Below are 17,912 nucleotides of genomic sequence, written 5' to 3' on the forward strand. Positions count from 1 at the left end.
TTTGAGGTAGAGGTCCAGGCCATACCTTTTGAGACTGAGGCAGCTCGGCTTCCTGTGTTTCTTGTCTCTTCAGCTTCTGCTTCCCAGTTTCTTGGCTTTTCGGCCTTTGGGCCTTATGCCCACATCTGCCCTGCTGGGGCAAGGGTTCCAAAGCTCAGTCGCTCCACCGATAAGTGCCTGGAGGCACCTAACTCTACCAGGAAGCCTCCTGCGTACAGGCACTCAGCTCTCTCCCTCCATGGGCGGGCTCCAGTGCTGTCTGGCGCTGGTCTTCTGGTTCTCTTGTTGCCGGTTCGCTGCTGCCTCCAGTCCTCTGCTGCTGTTTCTCACCATCTGTGTCTTCTCAGGTGTTAACACCTCTCCTCACTTCCTTTTGAGTCTTCTATCCATCAGCAGTTTCAAAACCGCTTCCACATTTTAGGTATCTGTTAGAGCAGCACCCCACTCTCCTGGTACCAGATTCTGTCTTAGTCATCTAGTGCTGCTATAACAGAAATACCACAAGTGGATGGCTTTAACAAAGAGAAATTTATTTTTTCACAGTAAAGTAGGCTAGAAGTCCAAATTCAGGGCATCAGCTCCAGGGGAAGGCATTCTCTCTCTATCAGCCTTCTCATCAATCTTCCCCCAGACTAGGAGCTTCTCTGCACAGGGACCCCAGGTCCAAAGGACTCACTCTGCTCCCAGCACTCCTTTCTGGGTGGTACGAGGACCCCTGCTTTCTGCTTGCTGCCCTTTCCTTTTATCTCTGGTAAGATGAAAGGTGGTGTAGGCCACACCCCAGGGAAACTTCCTTTACATTGGATCAGAGATGTGACCTGAGTAAGGGTGTTACAATCCCACACTTGTCCTCTTTAACATAAAATTATAATCAAAAAATGGAGGACAACCACAGAATACTGGAAATCATGACCTAACCAAGTTGACACATATTTTGGGGGGACACAGTTCAATCCATGACACTCAAAACTAGGGTTCACTTTGAGTGGACCAGTGTAGGTCCTGTGTCTACCCTCGAAGCTGGGGAATAGCGCCCATTGATTGGCTCAGGACATAAGCCCTCCCCTGAGGTGACCCCGAGGCAGGGCTTAGGGGGCAAGAGGGGCTGAACCTCTGAAACTGGGAGTGCAGTTAACCTCTGGTGCTAAGAATGGGAGCCAGGTGGTCACCCACATGAAGAGCAGGGTCCCTCAGAAAGTGAAGGTCGCACCACGGACACGCCCACAGGGCCTGATACAGGGGCCTTAGCTAAGATGGATATGGAAAAATTCCCTAATGTCCCAGGTGACTGACCTATTGCCTTTGATCACAGATCAGCCAATGAAGGAAAGCCTGTATGAGGCTGTTGAGTTACATGGCCACTGCCTGGAGAAGAAGTGCGTCTCGAACTTTCCTGGCTCCCCTGCCTCCTCCATCCCCAACACACCCCTCAAGGTGAGCCCACCAGGAGTGGAGGTGGGAGGGCCTGCATGTGGCTCGCGCAGCCTGGAGTTCTGGATGCCCTGGAAGTCCAGGCCACCTCATGGCTGGGCGCTGACGCTTCACCTCGGCTGCCTGAGGTCTGCTGGAACTCCACTGCTCAACATATCTTCCTAGCAGGTCTTCTGGGTCAGAAACTTCCCCAGCCTGGCTAAAAACGGTGGCACACCCATACTCTACAGCTGTTAGAAGGACACACTCTGAGAGGCAAGGCTGGAAGGCATGATGGAGAGCAGTGTACATGGCCATTGGCGGAGCTTTATGTGAAAGAGTACGTGGACAGTCTCATCTATGCCTGTGTGTGTACATGCCTGTCTCTGTAAGGATACCTAAGAATGGGTAAGCAGATGTCTCCCCTCTGTGGAGGGGACCGGAGCAGCGAGGCCAGGGGAGGAGGCTGACTCCCTGTTCAGAGTCTGCTTTGAAACCCCCGGACTTGTACCACGTGCACATACATAACACAGCTGCATTCATGTACGTGGTGATGATATTGACCCCTTGTCTACAGGACCAAGGGCATAGTCCCTTCATAGCCTGCCTTTAAAAGTCCTTCACGACTGGTCCCGGGTCCCCTGTCTTAGTCGCCTAGTGCTGCTCTAGTAGAAATACCACAAGTGGATGGCTTCAACAAGAGAAGTTTATTCTCTTACAGTCCAGTAGGCTAGAAGTCAGAATTCAGGGTGCTGGCTCCAGGGGAAGGCTTTCTCTCTCTGTAAGCTCTGGAGGAAGGTCCTTGCAATCAGTCTTCTCTTGGTCTGGGAGCATCTCTGCTCAGGAACCTCAGGTCCAAAGGATGCACTCTTCTCCCGACACTGCTTTCTTGGTGGTATGAGGTTCCCATGTCTCTCTGCTCGCTTATCTCTTTTGTATCTCAAAAGAGACTGGCTTAAGACACTACCTAATCTTGTAGACCTCATCAAAATAATTGCCACTAATCCATCTTATTGGATTTAATATATTTAGAGAAATCACATGAGATGACAAAATGGTAGACGATCATACAGTCATACAAGGGAATCATGACTAGCCAAGTTGACAGATAGTTTTGGAGGACACAATTCAATTCATGGATCCCCCCCACCCATTACTACTGATCTTCCTCAGTTCCTACAGACAAAAGCCCCCTTTAGGTGAACCTGCTAACCACCCTTCCATTCTTACAGGCCTGGAGCCTGCAAGCCCTTTCTGTCAAGGGCCAGAGAGTAAATATTTCAGGCTTTGTGGCTTGCAGGAGATACGCTGCAGCTACTCAGCCCTGCTGTTGTAGCGGGAAGCAGCCACAGGCAACGTGTGAATGATAAGCGTGGCTGTGTTTAAATAAAACTTGATTGGTGGGCACTGAAATTTTGAATTTTATATCATTTTAATGTGCCCCAAAATGTTATTTATTGTCAACCATTTAAAAATGTGAAAACCATTCTCAGCTCACAAGCTGTAGAATCAGGGGGCAGATGGGCTGTAAGTTGCCGACGCTGTGTGCTGTGTGCTGGGTCGTTTCTGCCTCTGTTCTTGGCTTTTGCTGGACCTCTCTTCCAGCCATGCCCAGATTTCTTCCCTTCTTATTCCCTGTAGCACTCAGTGGGCCAGAGGGTTCATTTCACACCAAATTGTATACTGCCGTGATGTCACTGACACTGTGATTTGAACTGTTTTAAGTCATGTCATGTATCTTAAAAGGAGCCCTGGTGGTGCAGTGGTTAAGCACTTGGCTACTAACCAAAAGGTCAGCGGTTTGAACCCACCATTTGCTCCGTGGGAGGAAGATGTGGCAGTCTGCTTCCGTGAAGATTCCCAAAACCAAACCCATTGCCATCGAGTTGATTCTGACTCACAACTCACAACAACCCTATAGGACTGGGCAGAACAGCCCCATGGGGTTGATCTGCCCTATAGGGTTTCCAAGACTGAAATCTTTATAAAGATTATAAAAAAAAAAAAAAGATTATACAGCCTTGGAAAACCCATGGGGCAGTTCTATTCTGTCCTATAGGGTCGCTGTGAGTAGGACTCAATGGTAACAGGTTTTTGGTTTTTAATGTATCTTAAAAAGCAAACATCTCCTCACATAAATTTTAAGTTCCTCAAGGTCAGAAATGTGTCCTGTTTCTTTGTGTTTCTCTGTGTCTCCCATTGGCCTAGCAGTCAGTAGTAGTGGTTACACGGTATCTAGTTGTTGGAGAAACTTGGTAAATGAAGCCAAACCCAGCCTGCATGTGTCCGTTGAAGTCCCACTTCAGGGATCTGTCTGCAGTAGGGAAAGACGCCAGCTTCCTCTCAGGGCTCCACGGGGTCACGTGTGCTGGCGGAGAGGGTGGTGCCTTTTGTGCTGGCTCTTCACCAGGCAGTGGTGCTCGACTCTTCCTGGAGATGGTGCAGGCCTAACCTGCCACCAAGGGTGTGTCTTACAGGCCAAACCACTGCTGCAAGGCTTGCCGCGCCCAGCTCTCTTCCACTTCCCTTCTCACTAGGGAAGTGTCCTCAGGAACAACCCTGGACAACCGATCATCAGCGAATCGTTTCTGTCCGCCTTTGAAGTGTGTTAGTGTTTTCAGTGGCGTATGGATGTCCTCACCATTTAGGAAATCCTTCACTTTCCCTAGTCCCTGTGTGGTGCAAACAGTTAACATCCTTGGCTGCTAACTGAAAGGTTGGAGGATCGAGTTCACCCAGAGGTGCCCTGGAAGGAAGTTCTGGTGGGCTACTTCCAAAAAATCAGTCACTGAAAACCCCAGGGAGAGCAGTTCCACCCTGACCCACACGGGGTCGCCATCAGTCACTGAAAACCCCAGGGAGTGCAGTTCTACCCTGACACACGGGATCGCCGTCAGTCACTGAAAACCCCAGGGAGTGCAGTTCTACCCTGACACATGCGGTCGCCATCAGTCACTGAAAACCCCAGGGAGTGCACTTCTACCCTGACCCACACGGGGTCACCATCAGTCACTGAAAACCCCAGGGAGTGCAGTTCTACCCTGACACACAGGGGGTCGCCATGAGCCGAAGTCGCCTCGGCAGCAACAGGGTTTTTCTTACCTACCATAGTGAACCTACCTGTGAAAGCCTGACAGGAGGAGAAGGAGAGCCCCCCGTTGTGTCCCACCTGGCCTCCCCTTCATGGGAGGGAGCCACCTCGCCTCTGAGGAACAGTGAGAACCAGCAGCCCAGCCACTCCACATTCAGAGCAGGGCGCTCCCCCAAGGACCAGAAAATAAAGCCTTAGGAGCCCACTCCTGCGGGGTCAGAGCCTCTGTCACCGGAACAGGCGGGCGCAGCGGGTATCAGTCAGCAAGCACTGGAATGCGATGCCGCCGCCCTGAGAGAGGCTGAGCACTGCCTGGCGACATGCCGGACGTGTCTGAGGGCTAGCGACGCGTGTGGGCTACCTTGGACCCTGCTGCCACCACCGGTCCCTGTCCACACCACGAGCCTGCCACGCACAGCTGGGGTCTGGGTGGTTCGCCTGGGGCAGCTGCAGACCTCACTTTCTCCGCTAGGGTCCTTGAATGTTCACTGAGCATCAGCCACATCTGGGCCACATCTGGGGCCTCGGAACTTGCTGCCGCCGTCCCTCCATGTCTGCCTCCTCTCTGGGCCCGCCACAAGCCACAGAAAGGTCTTCTCAGACATCTCTTGGGACTTTCTATTTAATTAGCCCCTGCCTGGTCCCAGGAGAAGCAAAGGTCTGTTGGACAGACCTTCCAGATTTTCTTGGGGGGCGATGAGAAACCAAAAAACCACACCAGTTTGCCATCGTGTTGACTCAGACTCACGGCAACCCCATGTGTGTCAGAGTAGAGCTGTGCTCGGTAGGGTTTTCAATGGCTGATTTTTTGGAAAAAGATTGCCAGGCCTTTCTTGTGAGGCACCGTCAGATAGATTTGAGTCATTAACCTTTCAGTTAACATGCCTGGCTGCTAACTGAAAGATTGGAGGTTTGAGTCCACCCAGAGGCACCTTGGAAGAATGACTTGGCCATCTACTTCTGAAAACTTAGCCAGTGAAAACCGAATGGAGCACTGTTCTCTTCTGACATGTGGGATCCCCAGGAGTCAGAGTTGACTCTTGGACAACTGACTAACTGGTATCAGGAAAATGAATTCTTTTCTATGTTACAAGCTGAAATTTTTTTTTACCTGTTTTTCAGTTGCTTTTTGACTTTAAAGTGGCTCGTTTTGGAAATGAGGCACCAAGGCCCAGAGGGGGGTGTGCCTGTGTGGGGACACACAGCTACAGGGCAGAAGGATCCCTGTGGGGGCCCGGTAACTCCCAGCACAGCAGGCCTGGGGCTATCACAGAGCCTCGTCTCTACAGGCAGGGGTTCGAGACAGGCGATTCCCACTGGTCTAAAAAAGGAGACTGGGCTGATTCACATCCTTTGTCACATGCATTTTCCACAGTTGGATGATTAGTGTCCATTGAGCAATTACTAGCATAGATGGACTCGATGCACCGTGACTGGCTCCCCTTCTGGACCTCAGGGTCTCCATCACGGGCACCACACGACATTCCCCTTTGTGCTCACTCACACTTCTTTTCCTCTTCCCCCCACGGCAGTCGTCATCCAAGCCTGTTTTTTTCCGGCACAATTCTGAGAAGAGGAACTTCAAGCTGTTGGATGCGCGGAAGCCAAATCGGGACAGGACTGGGTCGCCTTCCAGGGTCAGCCCCCCGTCCACTCCCAGCAGCCCCGACGACACCTCCTTCAATCTTGGAGACCCACAGAATGGCGGAAAGAAGAGAAAGATACCCAAGGTAACTCCTGTGAGGAGCCCCGGCTCTTGTTCATGTTCAGATATACCTGCGAAGAAGGCTGCTGAGGAGTCTGGGCAGAGGACGGATTGCCAGGCTCCTGCCCACCTTGCTGCAGGCCCGCGGAGGAGCAGGCCTGCATGTCTAGGCCTTGTCCTAATAATTATGGTGGCCCTCTAGCTAGCCATCTCTCAGTTGGCCCTCTCCCAGCCTTAACTGGTGAAATAGGTAGAGCACAACGTTGGCCGTTTTAACCATTCCTAATTTTTTTTTTAAGTGAATAATTTAGTGGCATTAATTACATTCATTGTGTTGTGCGGCCATCACCATCATCTGTCTCCAAAACTTTGTCATCACCCCAGAGGCTCAGTACCCCTTAAGCAATGACTTCCCTTCGCCCTGATAATCTCTGGTCTACTTTCTATCTGTATGCTTTTGCCCATTCTAAATGTTTCATATACGTGGGGTCACACCATAGTTGTGTTTTTGTATTTGACTTCCTTCACTCACTGTAATGTCAAGTTTCATCCATGCCGTTGCGTGTATCAGGGCTTTATTTCCCTTTATGGCTCAGTAATATTCCATTGTATGTACCACATTTTGTTGATCCGTTCACCTGCTGATGGACACTTCAGTTGTCTTCACCTTTGGGCTGCTGTGAATGTTGGTGTACACATATTCGTTTGCGTTCCTGCTTTCAAGTCTTGAGGACGTATACCCAGGAGTGGAATCGCCAGTTGGGGTGGTTCCGTGTGTAACTTCCTGACAGACCCGTCAAACTGACCACACACCCTTTTGGTCAGGTGCAAGAGGAGAGTCTTCCTTCGAAGCAGGCCTGCTGTCCTGGCTCATGAGACGATGCAGCCTGAGGGGGAAGCGGGGCCAGGCCGCGGCGTGGGGGAGAGGCCGTCTGTGATCTGCGTATGCTCTGCCAGTGCCCCTCGTGGATGGGCTCCAGGCACCCCTGACCCCTGCCTCCCCTCACAGCTGTGTGGACGTTCTCTGGCCTGGTTCCCACCACAGGGGCCCTCCCTGGGAACATTTTCCTCCCGCTGTCTCTTCCTGTCCTGGTTTTGTTTTGGGACAGCAGCTCCCTCCCCAACCCCAGGGAAGGCTCCACTGCAGATCAGGGGAGCAGCTGTCACCCAGGCAGTGACATTGTCTGCTTTCGTGGCTGCTTTAGGGGTTCAGACAGCACCGCCACGTGCAGTGGAGCTGGCATATCTTTCAGTTGTTGGTGGCCAGCAGGCCCCAGTCTAGCAGAAACAAATGACTGAAAGACACCCGTGGGAAGCGTCCCCCCAGCCCTCCACCCTCCTGGAGGGAACGGGCAGCTCAGGAATCCCAGCGGCACAGAGTGAAGGCTGTTAACGCCACTCTTCTTCCCCCGTGTCTGCAGCTGGTGCTTCGGATCAACGCCATCTACGAGGCCCGGAGAGGGAAGAAACGGGTGAAGAGACTGTCTCAGTCAGCTGAGAGCAGCTCTGGGAAAGGTGGGCCTCCCTCCTGCCCCCTCCCTCCACAGAATCCTCATCCTGGCGCTCCTGCCACCAGCCCCCCCCCCCCACGAGGCCCCCGACCCCCACGAGGCCCCCGGCCCCCACGAGGGACCACATGGTGCTTGTAAATGTGTGTTTTCAGCTCTGCTGTCCTGGGGCAGGGGGAGCTGGGCAGGCACTCAGCCTGGGCTGGTGAGCCTCGGGCCTCCTCCCTGGCCACCCACCTACCCTGCATGCCTTGACCTGACCCAGCCCAGGTGCTCTCTTCCCCACTAGCGGGTGTGGAGCAGGCAGCACTTTTCAGTGTATCATTTGACATAGATACTGCCTTAACTCTAGCCGAGTCAACTTGGCAGTGCACTTCGTTGGGCAGAGATGTAGTTTGCCTACATTTAAACAGAGACAAAGACAACACCCTCCAGACTGAAGACCCTGGAGCTGTGCAACCACATGTAGCTTTGCTTCGTAAAAGAACTCACGTTCACAGCTTTCCTCCTTGTCTTTTGGTCCAGTGACAGATGAGAACAGTGAGTCTGACAGTGACACCGAGGAGAAGCTGGAAGGTAAGGAGAGCTGTTGTGTGCACAGTGCCTGCAGATGACTCCGCTGCTACCCGGACAGCCCTCCCAGGGCCTTGCCTGAGAAGGATGGTTGAGGCACACATCTCAGGGGTGGCAGGGCCCTGGGTGCTCAGAGCAGCCCCTCCTGAGCATACTAGGGTGAGGCTACACCATCCGTGGACTCCCACTCCTCTGCAGAGAGCCAGGGCAGTACGCACCTGCTGTGCCTGCCCCTCCTCCCCACATGTCCCTTATATGAGAGATGCCATGGTGTTGGCCCAGCAGACCCAAGACCACAGCCTGGCCCCATGCCCATCAAAGGGCTCTGTGACCTGCAGGGACTCACTGAAGGGCACAGGCCCTCTGGGTTCTCATTGGTCAGTTGAAGTCAGTGTGTATCGGGTCCCTGTGGCTCTAAAACCCCTTGACCTGGCTCTAAGCTGCAGCAAACCGGCTGCTGTTCCCAGACCCCAGAAAAGGCAAGGAAGCCATGTCCAGGGCTGCTGAGGGAGATGGCAGAGGGCTGTCACTTGGTGGCCCTGTCTTGTCCATCTTACGAATGGGGCAAGTGTATTTCACTGCACAGTCATTGGCGGAGGGGAGTGGTGGGTGAGCACTGCCAGTCGCGCCACAAGGGTAGTCACCATGCACCCCACTCTTAAAGCCCTGTGCTCTGATTCCCTCACATAGCACTGAAAGAGGGCAGGAGGGAGGGCCAGGGTCCCTTCCCACCCCACAAATGAAGGCAAGCCTTTGAGAGCCGAGGCCCAAGGTCTAGATGGTAGAGCCATGCAGAGCAGTGCAGAGCAGGACCCCGGCTCCATTCCCCATGCCCCACAGAGCAGCACCCCAGCTCCGCACCCCACAACCCAGAGCAGCACCCCGGCTCCGTGCCCCGCACCCCACAGAGCAGCACCCTGGCTCCGTGCCCTGTGCCCCACAGAACAGTGCCCTGGCTCCACGCCCTGCACCCTGCAGAGCAGTGCCCCGGCTCCATTCCCTGTGCCCCATAGAGCGGCGCCCCAGCTCCACATTCCACATCCCACAGAGCGGCGACCAGGCTCCACATCCCACAGAGCGGCGACCAGGCTTCACACCCCACACCCCACAGAGCAGCACCCTGGCTCCGTGCCCTGTGCCCCACAGAACAGTGCCCTGGCTCCACAACCCACACCCTTCAGAGCAGCACCCCAGGTCCACAACCCGCACCCTGCAGAGAGCACCCCGGCTCCATTCCCTGTGCCCCACAGAGCAGCACCCCGGCTCCATTCCCCATGCCCCACAGAGCAGCGCCCAGGCTCCGCACCCTATACCCCACAGAGCAGCACCCCGGATTCATGCCCTGTACCCTGCAGAGCCTGAGCCTGGCATGCTGCTGCCCCCAGAGCTTTGGAAGGGACCCCAAAGAAAGAGTTTTATACTAATATATTAGACGTGGAAACACTTTTCTCAACCCTGCCATCCCTGATGGGAAAGAGAGTCATTCTCCGGCTTGCTCCCCGCCAGCTCACAGCCAGCGCCTGGTCCACGTGCAGGCCCGCCTGAAGCAGGCCCCTCGGTGCCCGCCCCCGGACCGGGACCTGGTGGAGCACCCGGAGAGGCGGCTCTTTGAGTACTTCGTGGTCGTGTCGCTGCACAAGAAGCAGACAGGGACCACCTACGTGCCGGAACTCACTCAGCAGTTCCCTCCGAAGGTGCAGGCGCCGGGCCTCAGGGGACCAGCCTCCAGCTAAACCTGGTGGGCCGTGGGCTGAGGGAGGCATGGGAGCTGAGGACACGTAGCGTCGCCAGAACCTGGAAAACGGGTCCTAAAACTATGGTTTTAGGGGGGAATCTGGGAGAAAAAACCAGGCTGCATTACAGAAAAGTTCCCTCTGTGTTTTGCGTTGCCATAGAGTCGATTGCAATTCATAGCGACCCCGTGTGACAGAGTAGAACTTCTCTGTAGGGTTTCCTAGGCTGTAGTCCTTATGGGAGCAGATCGCCAGGTCTTTCTCCAGGGAGCAGCTGGGTGTGTTTGAACCACCAACCTTTCCGTTAGCAGCCGCGCACTTAACCATTACACCACCAAGGGCTCCGTGGATCCTAACTAGAGTGTATCAGATGAAAAACGCTGCTGCTGGAGAATTTGGGTGGGCCCAGGGACAAGAGTGTCAAGGACTAAAAGTGGGGGGACTGCATGCTGACCCCACCTCTGTGTCCCTCCCCGGCTCCACATCCAGCTACATCTCCTCCCAGCCATCCCAGGAAGTCCTCCCCTCCCAATCGGCTCTCCGCTCTCCCGCCGTGGGCACGCCTTTGCAGCTGTGCTGCTTGTCTGTGGGCTTACGGTGTGTCTCCGTGTGTGTGCAGGAGAATCCTGGTCTGTCCCACCATGGCTCACGGTGATGTAGACCTGGCTTTGCCTGTGTCAACTCATGGTGCCTACCATAAGATGGCACACAATACAGCCTCAGGTGGCATGGCCAGTGATGACAGGTCATTCTTCATCCCTGACTTCAGTGCTGAAGAGTTCCTACCACATTCTAAGTCAGTTCAGCCAGAGTTAACTGAGACCCTGTTAATATGCACGCCGCTTCCTGCTTGGCCCCAGGGCATTACAAAGATGAACAAAACGTATTCCTGCAGGCTACGTGTGTCAGGGACTGTACTCCTGGCTCTGACATCAGTTGTGTGATGGGGACAAATCACTTAGCATGTCAGGGCTAGTTCCCTGATCTCTGAAACAAGGCTGTCCTGCTGGATGGTGCCCGGGGTCCCTGCTAGTTCTGACACTCAGCAGCTCTGACAGTAGCTGGGGCCCCTCCAAGTTCTGAGTCAGCAGCTCTGACAGTAGCTGGGGTCCCTCCAAGTTCAGAGTCAGCAGGTCTGATAGTAGCTAGGGTCCCTCCAAGTTCTGACACTCAGCAGGTCTAACAGTAGCTGGGGTCCCTCCTAGTTCTGACACTCAGCAGCTCTGACAGTAGCTGGTGTCCCTCCAAGTTCTGAGTCAGCAGATCTGACAGTAGCTGGGGTCCCTCCTAGTTCTGACACTCAGCAGCTCTGATAGTAGCTGGGGTCCCTCCTAGTTCTGAGTCAGCAGCTCTGATGGAAGCTGGGGTCCCTCCTAGTTCTGAGTCAGCAGCTCTGACAGTAGCTGGGTTTCGCTGTGTGGTCACCAGGATGTGTTGTGCAGTCTCTGCCTGGGACCCAGATTGGAGCGACTGGATGAGGCACTGCCTTCCAGACTCATGAGGCCCCGATTTGGAAGGGATTGCTGTGCCCGTTTTTCATAGTGACTGAAATAGTTGTATTCCAGAATGTTACGCATAAGGAAAGGAGCCCTGGTGGCACAGTGGGTAAACACTCGGCTGCTGACTAAAAGGTCGGCGGTTCAAACCCACCAGCTGCTCCTGTGGGAGAAAGATGTGGCAGCCTGCTTCCATAAAGATTAAAGCCTTGGAAACCCTAGGGGACAGTTCTACCCTGTCCTGTAGGGCTGCTGTGAGTCAGAATCAACTCCATGGCAACGCAGAAGGCATAGGGAACTTTTCTCTAAAGCAGCCCATTTTTTTCTCTCCAACTTCTCCTCTAAAACCATAGTTGGAACTTGGTGGGGGGGGTGGAGGAAGGGCCCCAGTGGCCTGAGTTGCAAAATTCTCCCAAGGGAGGCACTAAGGGGGCAGCCTCCCACACGGGTTGTTCTCCAGCCTTCTCTCACCTTCTCCCTGCAGTTGGAAAAGTCATTCAAGTTCATGCGAGAGGCCGAGGACCAGCTGAAGGCCATTCCTCAGTTCTGTTTCCCTGATGCCAAAGACTGGGCTCCCGTCCAGCAGTTCACCAGGTACGTTCCGGCCTCTGCCTCCCCACCCCAAAGACGGAGAGGAGAATGGAGGGGGCTGGTCTACACCTCCCCGCCCCAAAGATGGAGATGAGAATGGAGGGGGCTGGTCTAGCCCTCCCCCACCCCAAAGACGGAGGCAAGAATGGAGGGGGCCGTGCTGGCCTCTCCCTCCCCACCGGAAAGATGGAGATGAGAATGGGGAGGCTTGCCTCTTCCTCCCCACACCAAAGATAGAGACACGAATGGGGGCCACACCAGCCTCTCCCTTACCCACCCCAAAGACAGACAAGAGTGATGGGGTTTAGGTGGCAGCCTACTAGTCATCCTGCCACACAGTGCCCCTGCTGGGCCTGGCTGGAGGAAACGGGGAAAGGGGAGGGATGCCCCCCACGGATGTTCTTAAACCTCCCCTGAAGCTCAGAGCTGCTCTGCTCACCAGGAATGTGTTTGCTTCCTAGGCCTCCTGAAGGTTATTCTTAGTCTGGGGAGGGTCAGGGAACTTTGTTGTCACCCAGCCTCCCCTGGTGCCCCTGAGGCACATCCTTCATCAGCCCACCCAGCCGGGACTCAGAGTCTGACGAGTCTCCATTTCTGCTTTAGCCATGTTTTCAGGAGCAGTGTTTCATCTCTAGATGTTTCAAACCCAGCCGGCTGCGCACCCTAAGTGTGGGAGGGACGCTGTGTCCCAGGAAGTCGGCCCGGTGGTCTTTACCGACACTCCAAGCCTCTGGTTCCCTCAGTGTACAGGCAGTGCAGGGGGTGAGGGGGCACGGGGCAGTCTTGGGAGGGCCCCAGAGCTGTCCCACTGGTCACCTGCCCCGTGGCGGCCACATACTTGCTCAGCAGTGCCACCTCCCCCTCAGCCCACCAAGGCAGCACCATAGACCCTCCCGCTTTAGCACACTGGAAGCTCAGTCATGGACTGGCTCAGGTATCAGAGTTCTCTGAAAGCTTTGGAATTAAAAAAAAAAAAAAATTACTGGGGGCAAAAAAAGCATTCCTCACTTTCCTCTGGGGATGTGGTGACAGTTTACACCTGCCCGTCCTGATATATGCTCCGGAGGCATAGGTGACGAGTCCCAGCACAGAGTGGACAAGCAGAACAGAAAGCAGCCTTTTCAGCGGTGCCTCCAGACCCCCCTGGTTCCCTCGATGCCTGCTGCATGATGGCGCCAGGGATATGCTTAGCTCTGTTTTGTAATGCTCTTGTTCTCCAACCCCAGCGAGACATTCTCGTTCGTCCTGACTGGAGAAGACGGCAGCAGAAGGTTCGGATACTGCCGAAGGCTGCTGGTGAGTGCGCTGCGTTTTCCAGCTGGCAGGAGCTCCCTGGAGAGCCAGGCCTGGCTTCCGAGTCCCAGGAGTCTAGGATTTCTCCATGCTGGACAAGAGAGCCGCAGACGGTGTGGCTGGCTAACCTGTGGCGAAAAACACGGAAGGAGGTTTCGGAACTCACCTGAGTCTTATTAGTAGATGGGACTAGTGCCTCTGTCTCCTTCGGAGTCCCTGGGCAGTACGAACAGTTAACATGGGTGCTAACCTACAGGTTGGGGGTTCGAGTCCAGCCAGGGGCACCTCAGAAGAAAAGCCTGGCGATCTGCGCCTGGAGAATCAGCCACTGAAAACCCTATAGAGCACAGTTATACTCTGACACACACGGGGTCACTGTGAGTTGGAGTCGGAATCAACTCAAGAGCAACTGCTTTGGGTTTTCTTTCCTCCTTCGGAAAGAAACTACCTTCTCCGTTGTGACCCCCATCAGATAAAGGACATTTTCTCCTTAACCCAAGTGTCCTTTATAATCAAGCATGCCAAAAAGACCCTGATGGCTTCAGGAGGGCATTCATAGTGTTTGCTTAGGGCAGAAGAAGGCTGGTATCATTGCTCCTGATTGACATAATTCCATCGTTTCCCCTTTAAAACAGTCCCCTTTAGAAGCCAGAAACTCACTCCAGTGAAATGACTGTTTTAGAACCTTTCTTCCTTTTTGCTGAGGCCTAGCCTTCTGAAAAGCTGCCACATTAACAAATCTTTTTCCACTGAGTGTATCTGAGTCTTAGAAATGGGCTGATATGATTTAAAGCATTGTGCATGGCGCATAGTAGGTGTTCAAGAAATAGTTGTTGAATTAATGAATGAATTAAAAGCATGGCTATAGTTGAAACAATTAAGTGGGATAATGATTTTTGGTGGTAAAAATTACTTGAGAGCTAAGATACGGAGATTGATTTTCTTTTTGATTTGAAAATTAGCTTAAAAGTCAGTGTCCAAAAAGGGTTTTCAGAAATGGCCTCTGATTTGGAATTATCATTGTAATAAACATATAGTCTCAGGGTAACTCCCTGAGAGGAACTACAGTGATTGTATGAACAAGTTGAGGTTCCTTGCTTTCTGGTGCTATTGGACATATAAAGCACCTACTCTGTGCACTACAGAGCCCTGGTGGCACAGTGGTTAAAAGGTGTGGCTGCTAACCAAAAGGTTGGCTCTTCGAATCCGCCAGGGGCTCCTTGGAAACCCTGTGAGGCAGCTCTGCTTCGTCCTATAGGGTCACTGTGAGTCAGAATAGGCTCAACGGCAGTAGGTTTTGTTTCTGTTTCGTTTGTTGTTTCTTGGTGTGCACCGCACCCTTGACGTGGGCCCTTTGGGAAAACGGAAGTAAGTTGTGTGTCCAGAAGTTCTTCCCACTGATGAAATGCAGGCCTTCATACTTAACTCACTGAGTTTTCAAAAGCTAGAGCATACGGAAAACATCTGGCACATAGCAGGTGTCCTAGTTACCTAGTGCTGCTCTAACAGAAATACCACAAGGGGGTGGCTTTAACAAACAGAAATTTACTTTCTCACAGTTTAGGAGGCGAGATGTCTGAATTCAGGGCACCAACTCTAGGGGAAGACTCTCTCTGTCGGCTCTTGGGGACGCTCCTTGTTCCTTGGTTCCTTGGTGATCTTCATGTGACTTGGCATCTGTCTTCCCACATTTCTGCTTTTTTGCTTAATCTGCTCTTTCAGATCTGAAGAGACTGATTTAAGACACATCCTACACTAATACTGCCTCATTAACACAATGAAGAAAACCCGTTCTCAAATGGGATTATAACCACAGATATAAACCAAACCAAAAAACCAAACCCATTTCCATCAAGTCAATTCCAACTTATAGCGATGCTGTGGGACAGAGTAGAACCTGCCCACAGGGTTTCCTAGTCTATAATCATTACAGGAGCAGGTTGCCAGGTCTTTCTCCTGCAGAGCTGTCGGGCTGGGGTTTGAACTGCCAACCTTTCAGCCAGCGGCTGAGCGTGTAACCACTGTGCCACCAGGGCTCCTGTAACCACAGTCGTAGAGGTTAGGATTTCCAACACATATTTTTGGGGGTCACAATTCAATCCATAACAGCAGGCATGCAAAAACATCGGGTTCTGCCCTTTCCTGGGGCTGGTAACACTCAGGATTTCCTTGTGCTTCTCTCCCAAAAGCCTGGTGGCAAAGGGAAGCGCCTGCCTGAAGTCTACTGCATCGTGAGCCGCCTGGGCTGCTTCAGCCTCTTCTCAAAGGTGAGAACGTGGCCTCCGAGAAGGCGGGGAGGAGGGGAAGGCAGGGCCTGGGAGGAGACAGGAGCCCGCAGGTCCTGGCCCCTTTATGAAAGAATCTTACCGTCTGTCTCTTTTCTCCCCTGTCTTCGCTGCCGCCCCTCCTGGCTTGTTCCTGGTCTGGGAGTAAGAGCTGAAGGAGGCCAGGGCAGAAAGTGGGGGAGGGGGTAGTGGAGTAATGGTCGTGGGGAAAGGGCAGACGATCCTTCCAGGGTATAGGGGTGCTTCACTCTCCTTCCTCTGAGCCTTGCCTTTGCCAAAAAGGCCACTCTGCCTTCATTTCTGTTGAGATGTGTTGTGTGCCTGTGTGAGGCTTATTAGCTCGGTAGTGCTCCAGATAGATCAAAACTCTAATGTAATCGGCCCTCCTTCCTGAAAATCAAGCATGTCCAGGCTTCAGAACTGCCGTATGGAATCAGCTCCTCCACCCCGGAGTTCCGGCTGGTGTACCGCAGAGAATCACTATCCTGTATTATGCTGATCTCAAAAATTGGGTCTAATCCAACATTCATTTCCGACATTAGCCAGACTTCATGGGCATCTAACACATATATTTATTGCAAGTCCTTCTCAGTGTTTTACGTGTAGTCTGAGCTTTCTCTGTGAAGTCTCCACCATCCACTGGTGTGAGCAGCACTTCCGAAAAGTGTTTCCTGCGGAGGGCAAGATCCTGCCACGGCAGAGCTCAGGCTTCTGTGCACGTCCAGTTAGCGGGAAAGAGGCCATGCTCTCAGGCTTACCTGGGTCCCTGCCCTCCCTCCACTCCACCTGGGAGGGCAGTCATTTCACGTGGAAGTTGGCCATGACAAGCTCTAGCCCAGTTCCGGAGGCTGCCGGCACCAGTTGACACGTGGGCTTGTTTTAAAGTGAAGGTGAGGCTGGAGGTCACAGCCTTTGCCTTTTAGGTATGGGTCTCCCAGCTGGAAGTAAAAGCTCCTTCAAGGTGGCCAGCACCAAGGGGGCTTTGGAGCCCCCATCAGCTTCACTGCTCTGTCACAGGTAGCAGGCACAGAGCAAGCAACCCTGTTAACGCCCTTGTGACGAGCATGGCCTGGTTTCTTCATATCGGTTTTGTGACTGGACATGTTTTAGCAGCGTGGTGCGGTGGCTTGCCCAAGACACACAGCAAATATCCGGGAAGAACCAGAGCTTTGGCTAACTGATCCCAGGAACCTAAGCTCTTTCCAGGTGTGGAGCAAGGATGATGCAACCTGCCTGCAGAGTGCCCTTTGGAGCAAAAAGAAGCATGGATGAGAAGGGCAGCTCTCAGGATCGCTGAAGAAGGGGTATCAGTTCACTATTGCCACAGCAGAGCTGGGTAACAACCCACCCCAGAGCTCAGCGGCTCAAAGCGGCAGTCATCCATTCATTCTCCCAGATGTGCCGGTCAGCGCGGTCTGGCCTGCTGCCCTCCGTGGGGCTCGTGTGTGTCTGCCAGTCAGACGGGCTGGGCTGATCACTGCTGGCAGATCCCTGCATTAGGCTGCAAGTTGGGTCTGGGTCTCCTCTGTTGTCCCTATTCCCTGGGCCCAGGCCTGCTCTTCTGGTGTGGGCTGAGGCAGGAGAGGACAGCAGGGGCCCATGGGCAGGTCTCCCAGGGCCAGGCCTGCTCTTCTCCTGGTGCAGGCTGAGGCAGAACAGGACAGCAGGGGCCCACGGGCAGGTCTCCCAGGGCCCAGGCCTCGAATTGAGCCGCCTTGTTCTGTTAGCTCCGTACTTCTCTGCATTTATTTCATTACACTCCTCTAGCAGCCTTTTTTTTCTCTATTCCCTCATTGCCTTGCCATGAATGTTTTAAAAAATGTGGTATTTAACCTAAAGTATCCAAAATATTATCATTTCAACATGTAGTCAATATTAAAAAAAAAATATCAGTGGCATATTTTATATTCTTAATTTTGAATTGTGAAATTCAGTGAGTATTTTACAGTTATATTTCAATTCAGACTAGCCATGTTCTGACGGCTCGATGGCCACTTGTAATATTATAAATGACATTTTTATTTATATCCTTTGATTTATAGCTATCTTGTACAGGGTTTGGAACCCTGGGGGCGTAGTGGTTAAGTACTACGGCTGCTAGCGAAGAGGTCGGCAGTTCAAATCGGCCAGGCGCTCCTTGGAAACTCTATGGGGCAGTTCTACCCTGTCCTATAGGGTCGCTATGAGTCGGAATCGACTCGACGGCAGTGGGTTTGGTTTTTTGGTT

The 17,912-nt window shown here is 53.1% G+C and overlaps 1 protein-coding gene across 1 annotated transcript in view; it reads left to right on the forward strand.

The window, feature by feature from the left end:
* Positions 1 to 17,912, forward strand: part of DENND2A (DENN domain containing 2A) — a 59,012-nt gene that overhangs the window by 22,976 nt on the left and 18,124 nt on the right. The window contains exons 4-11 of the mRNA XM_064289643.1: positions 1,313 to 1,434; positions 6,034 to 6,231; positions 7,628 to 7,721; positions 8,240 to 8,290; positions 9,794 to 9,981; positions 12,001 to 12,110; positions 13,334 to 13,403; positions 15,590 to 15,667. Coding sequence (XP_064145713.1) covers positions 1,313 to 1,434; positions 6,034 to 6,231; positions 7,628 to 7,721; positions 8,240 to 8,290; positions 9,794 to 9,981; positions 12,001 to 12,110; positions 13,334 to 13,403; positions 15,590 to 15,667 — 911 coding nt within the window. The remainder of the gene's footprint in view (positions 1 to 1,312; positions 1,435 to 6,033; positions 6,232 to 7,627; positions 7,722 to 8,239; positions 8,291 to 9,793; positions 9,982 to 12,000; positions 12,111 to 13,333; positions 13,404 to 15,589; positions 15,668 to 17,912) is intronic.

The sequence above is a fragment of the Loxodonta africana genome, chromosome 8 (genome assembly GCF_030014295.1).
Source record: "Loxodonta africana isolate mLoxAfr1 chromosome 8, mLoxAfr1.hap2, whole genome shotgun sequence".
Lineage (NCBI taxonomy): Eukaryota > Metazoa > Chordata > Mammalia > Proboscidea > Elephantidae > Loxodonta > Loxodonta africana.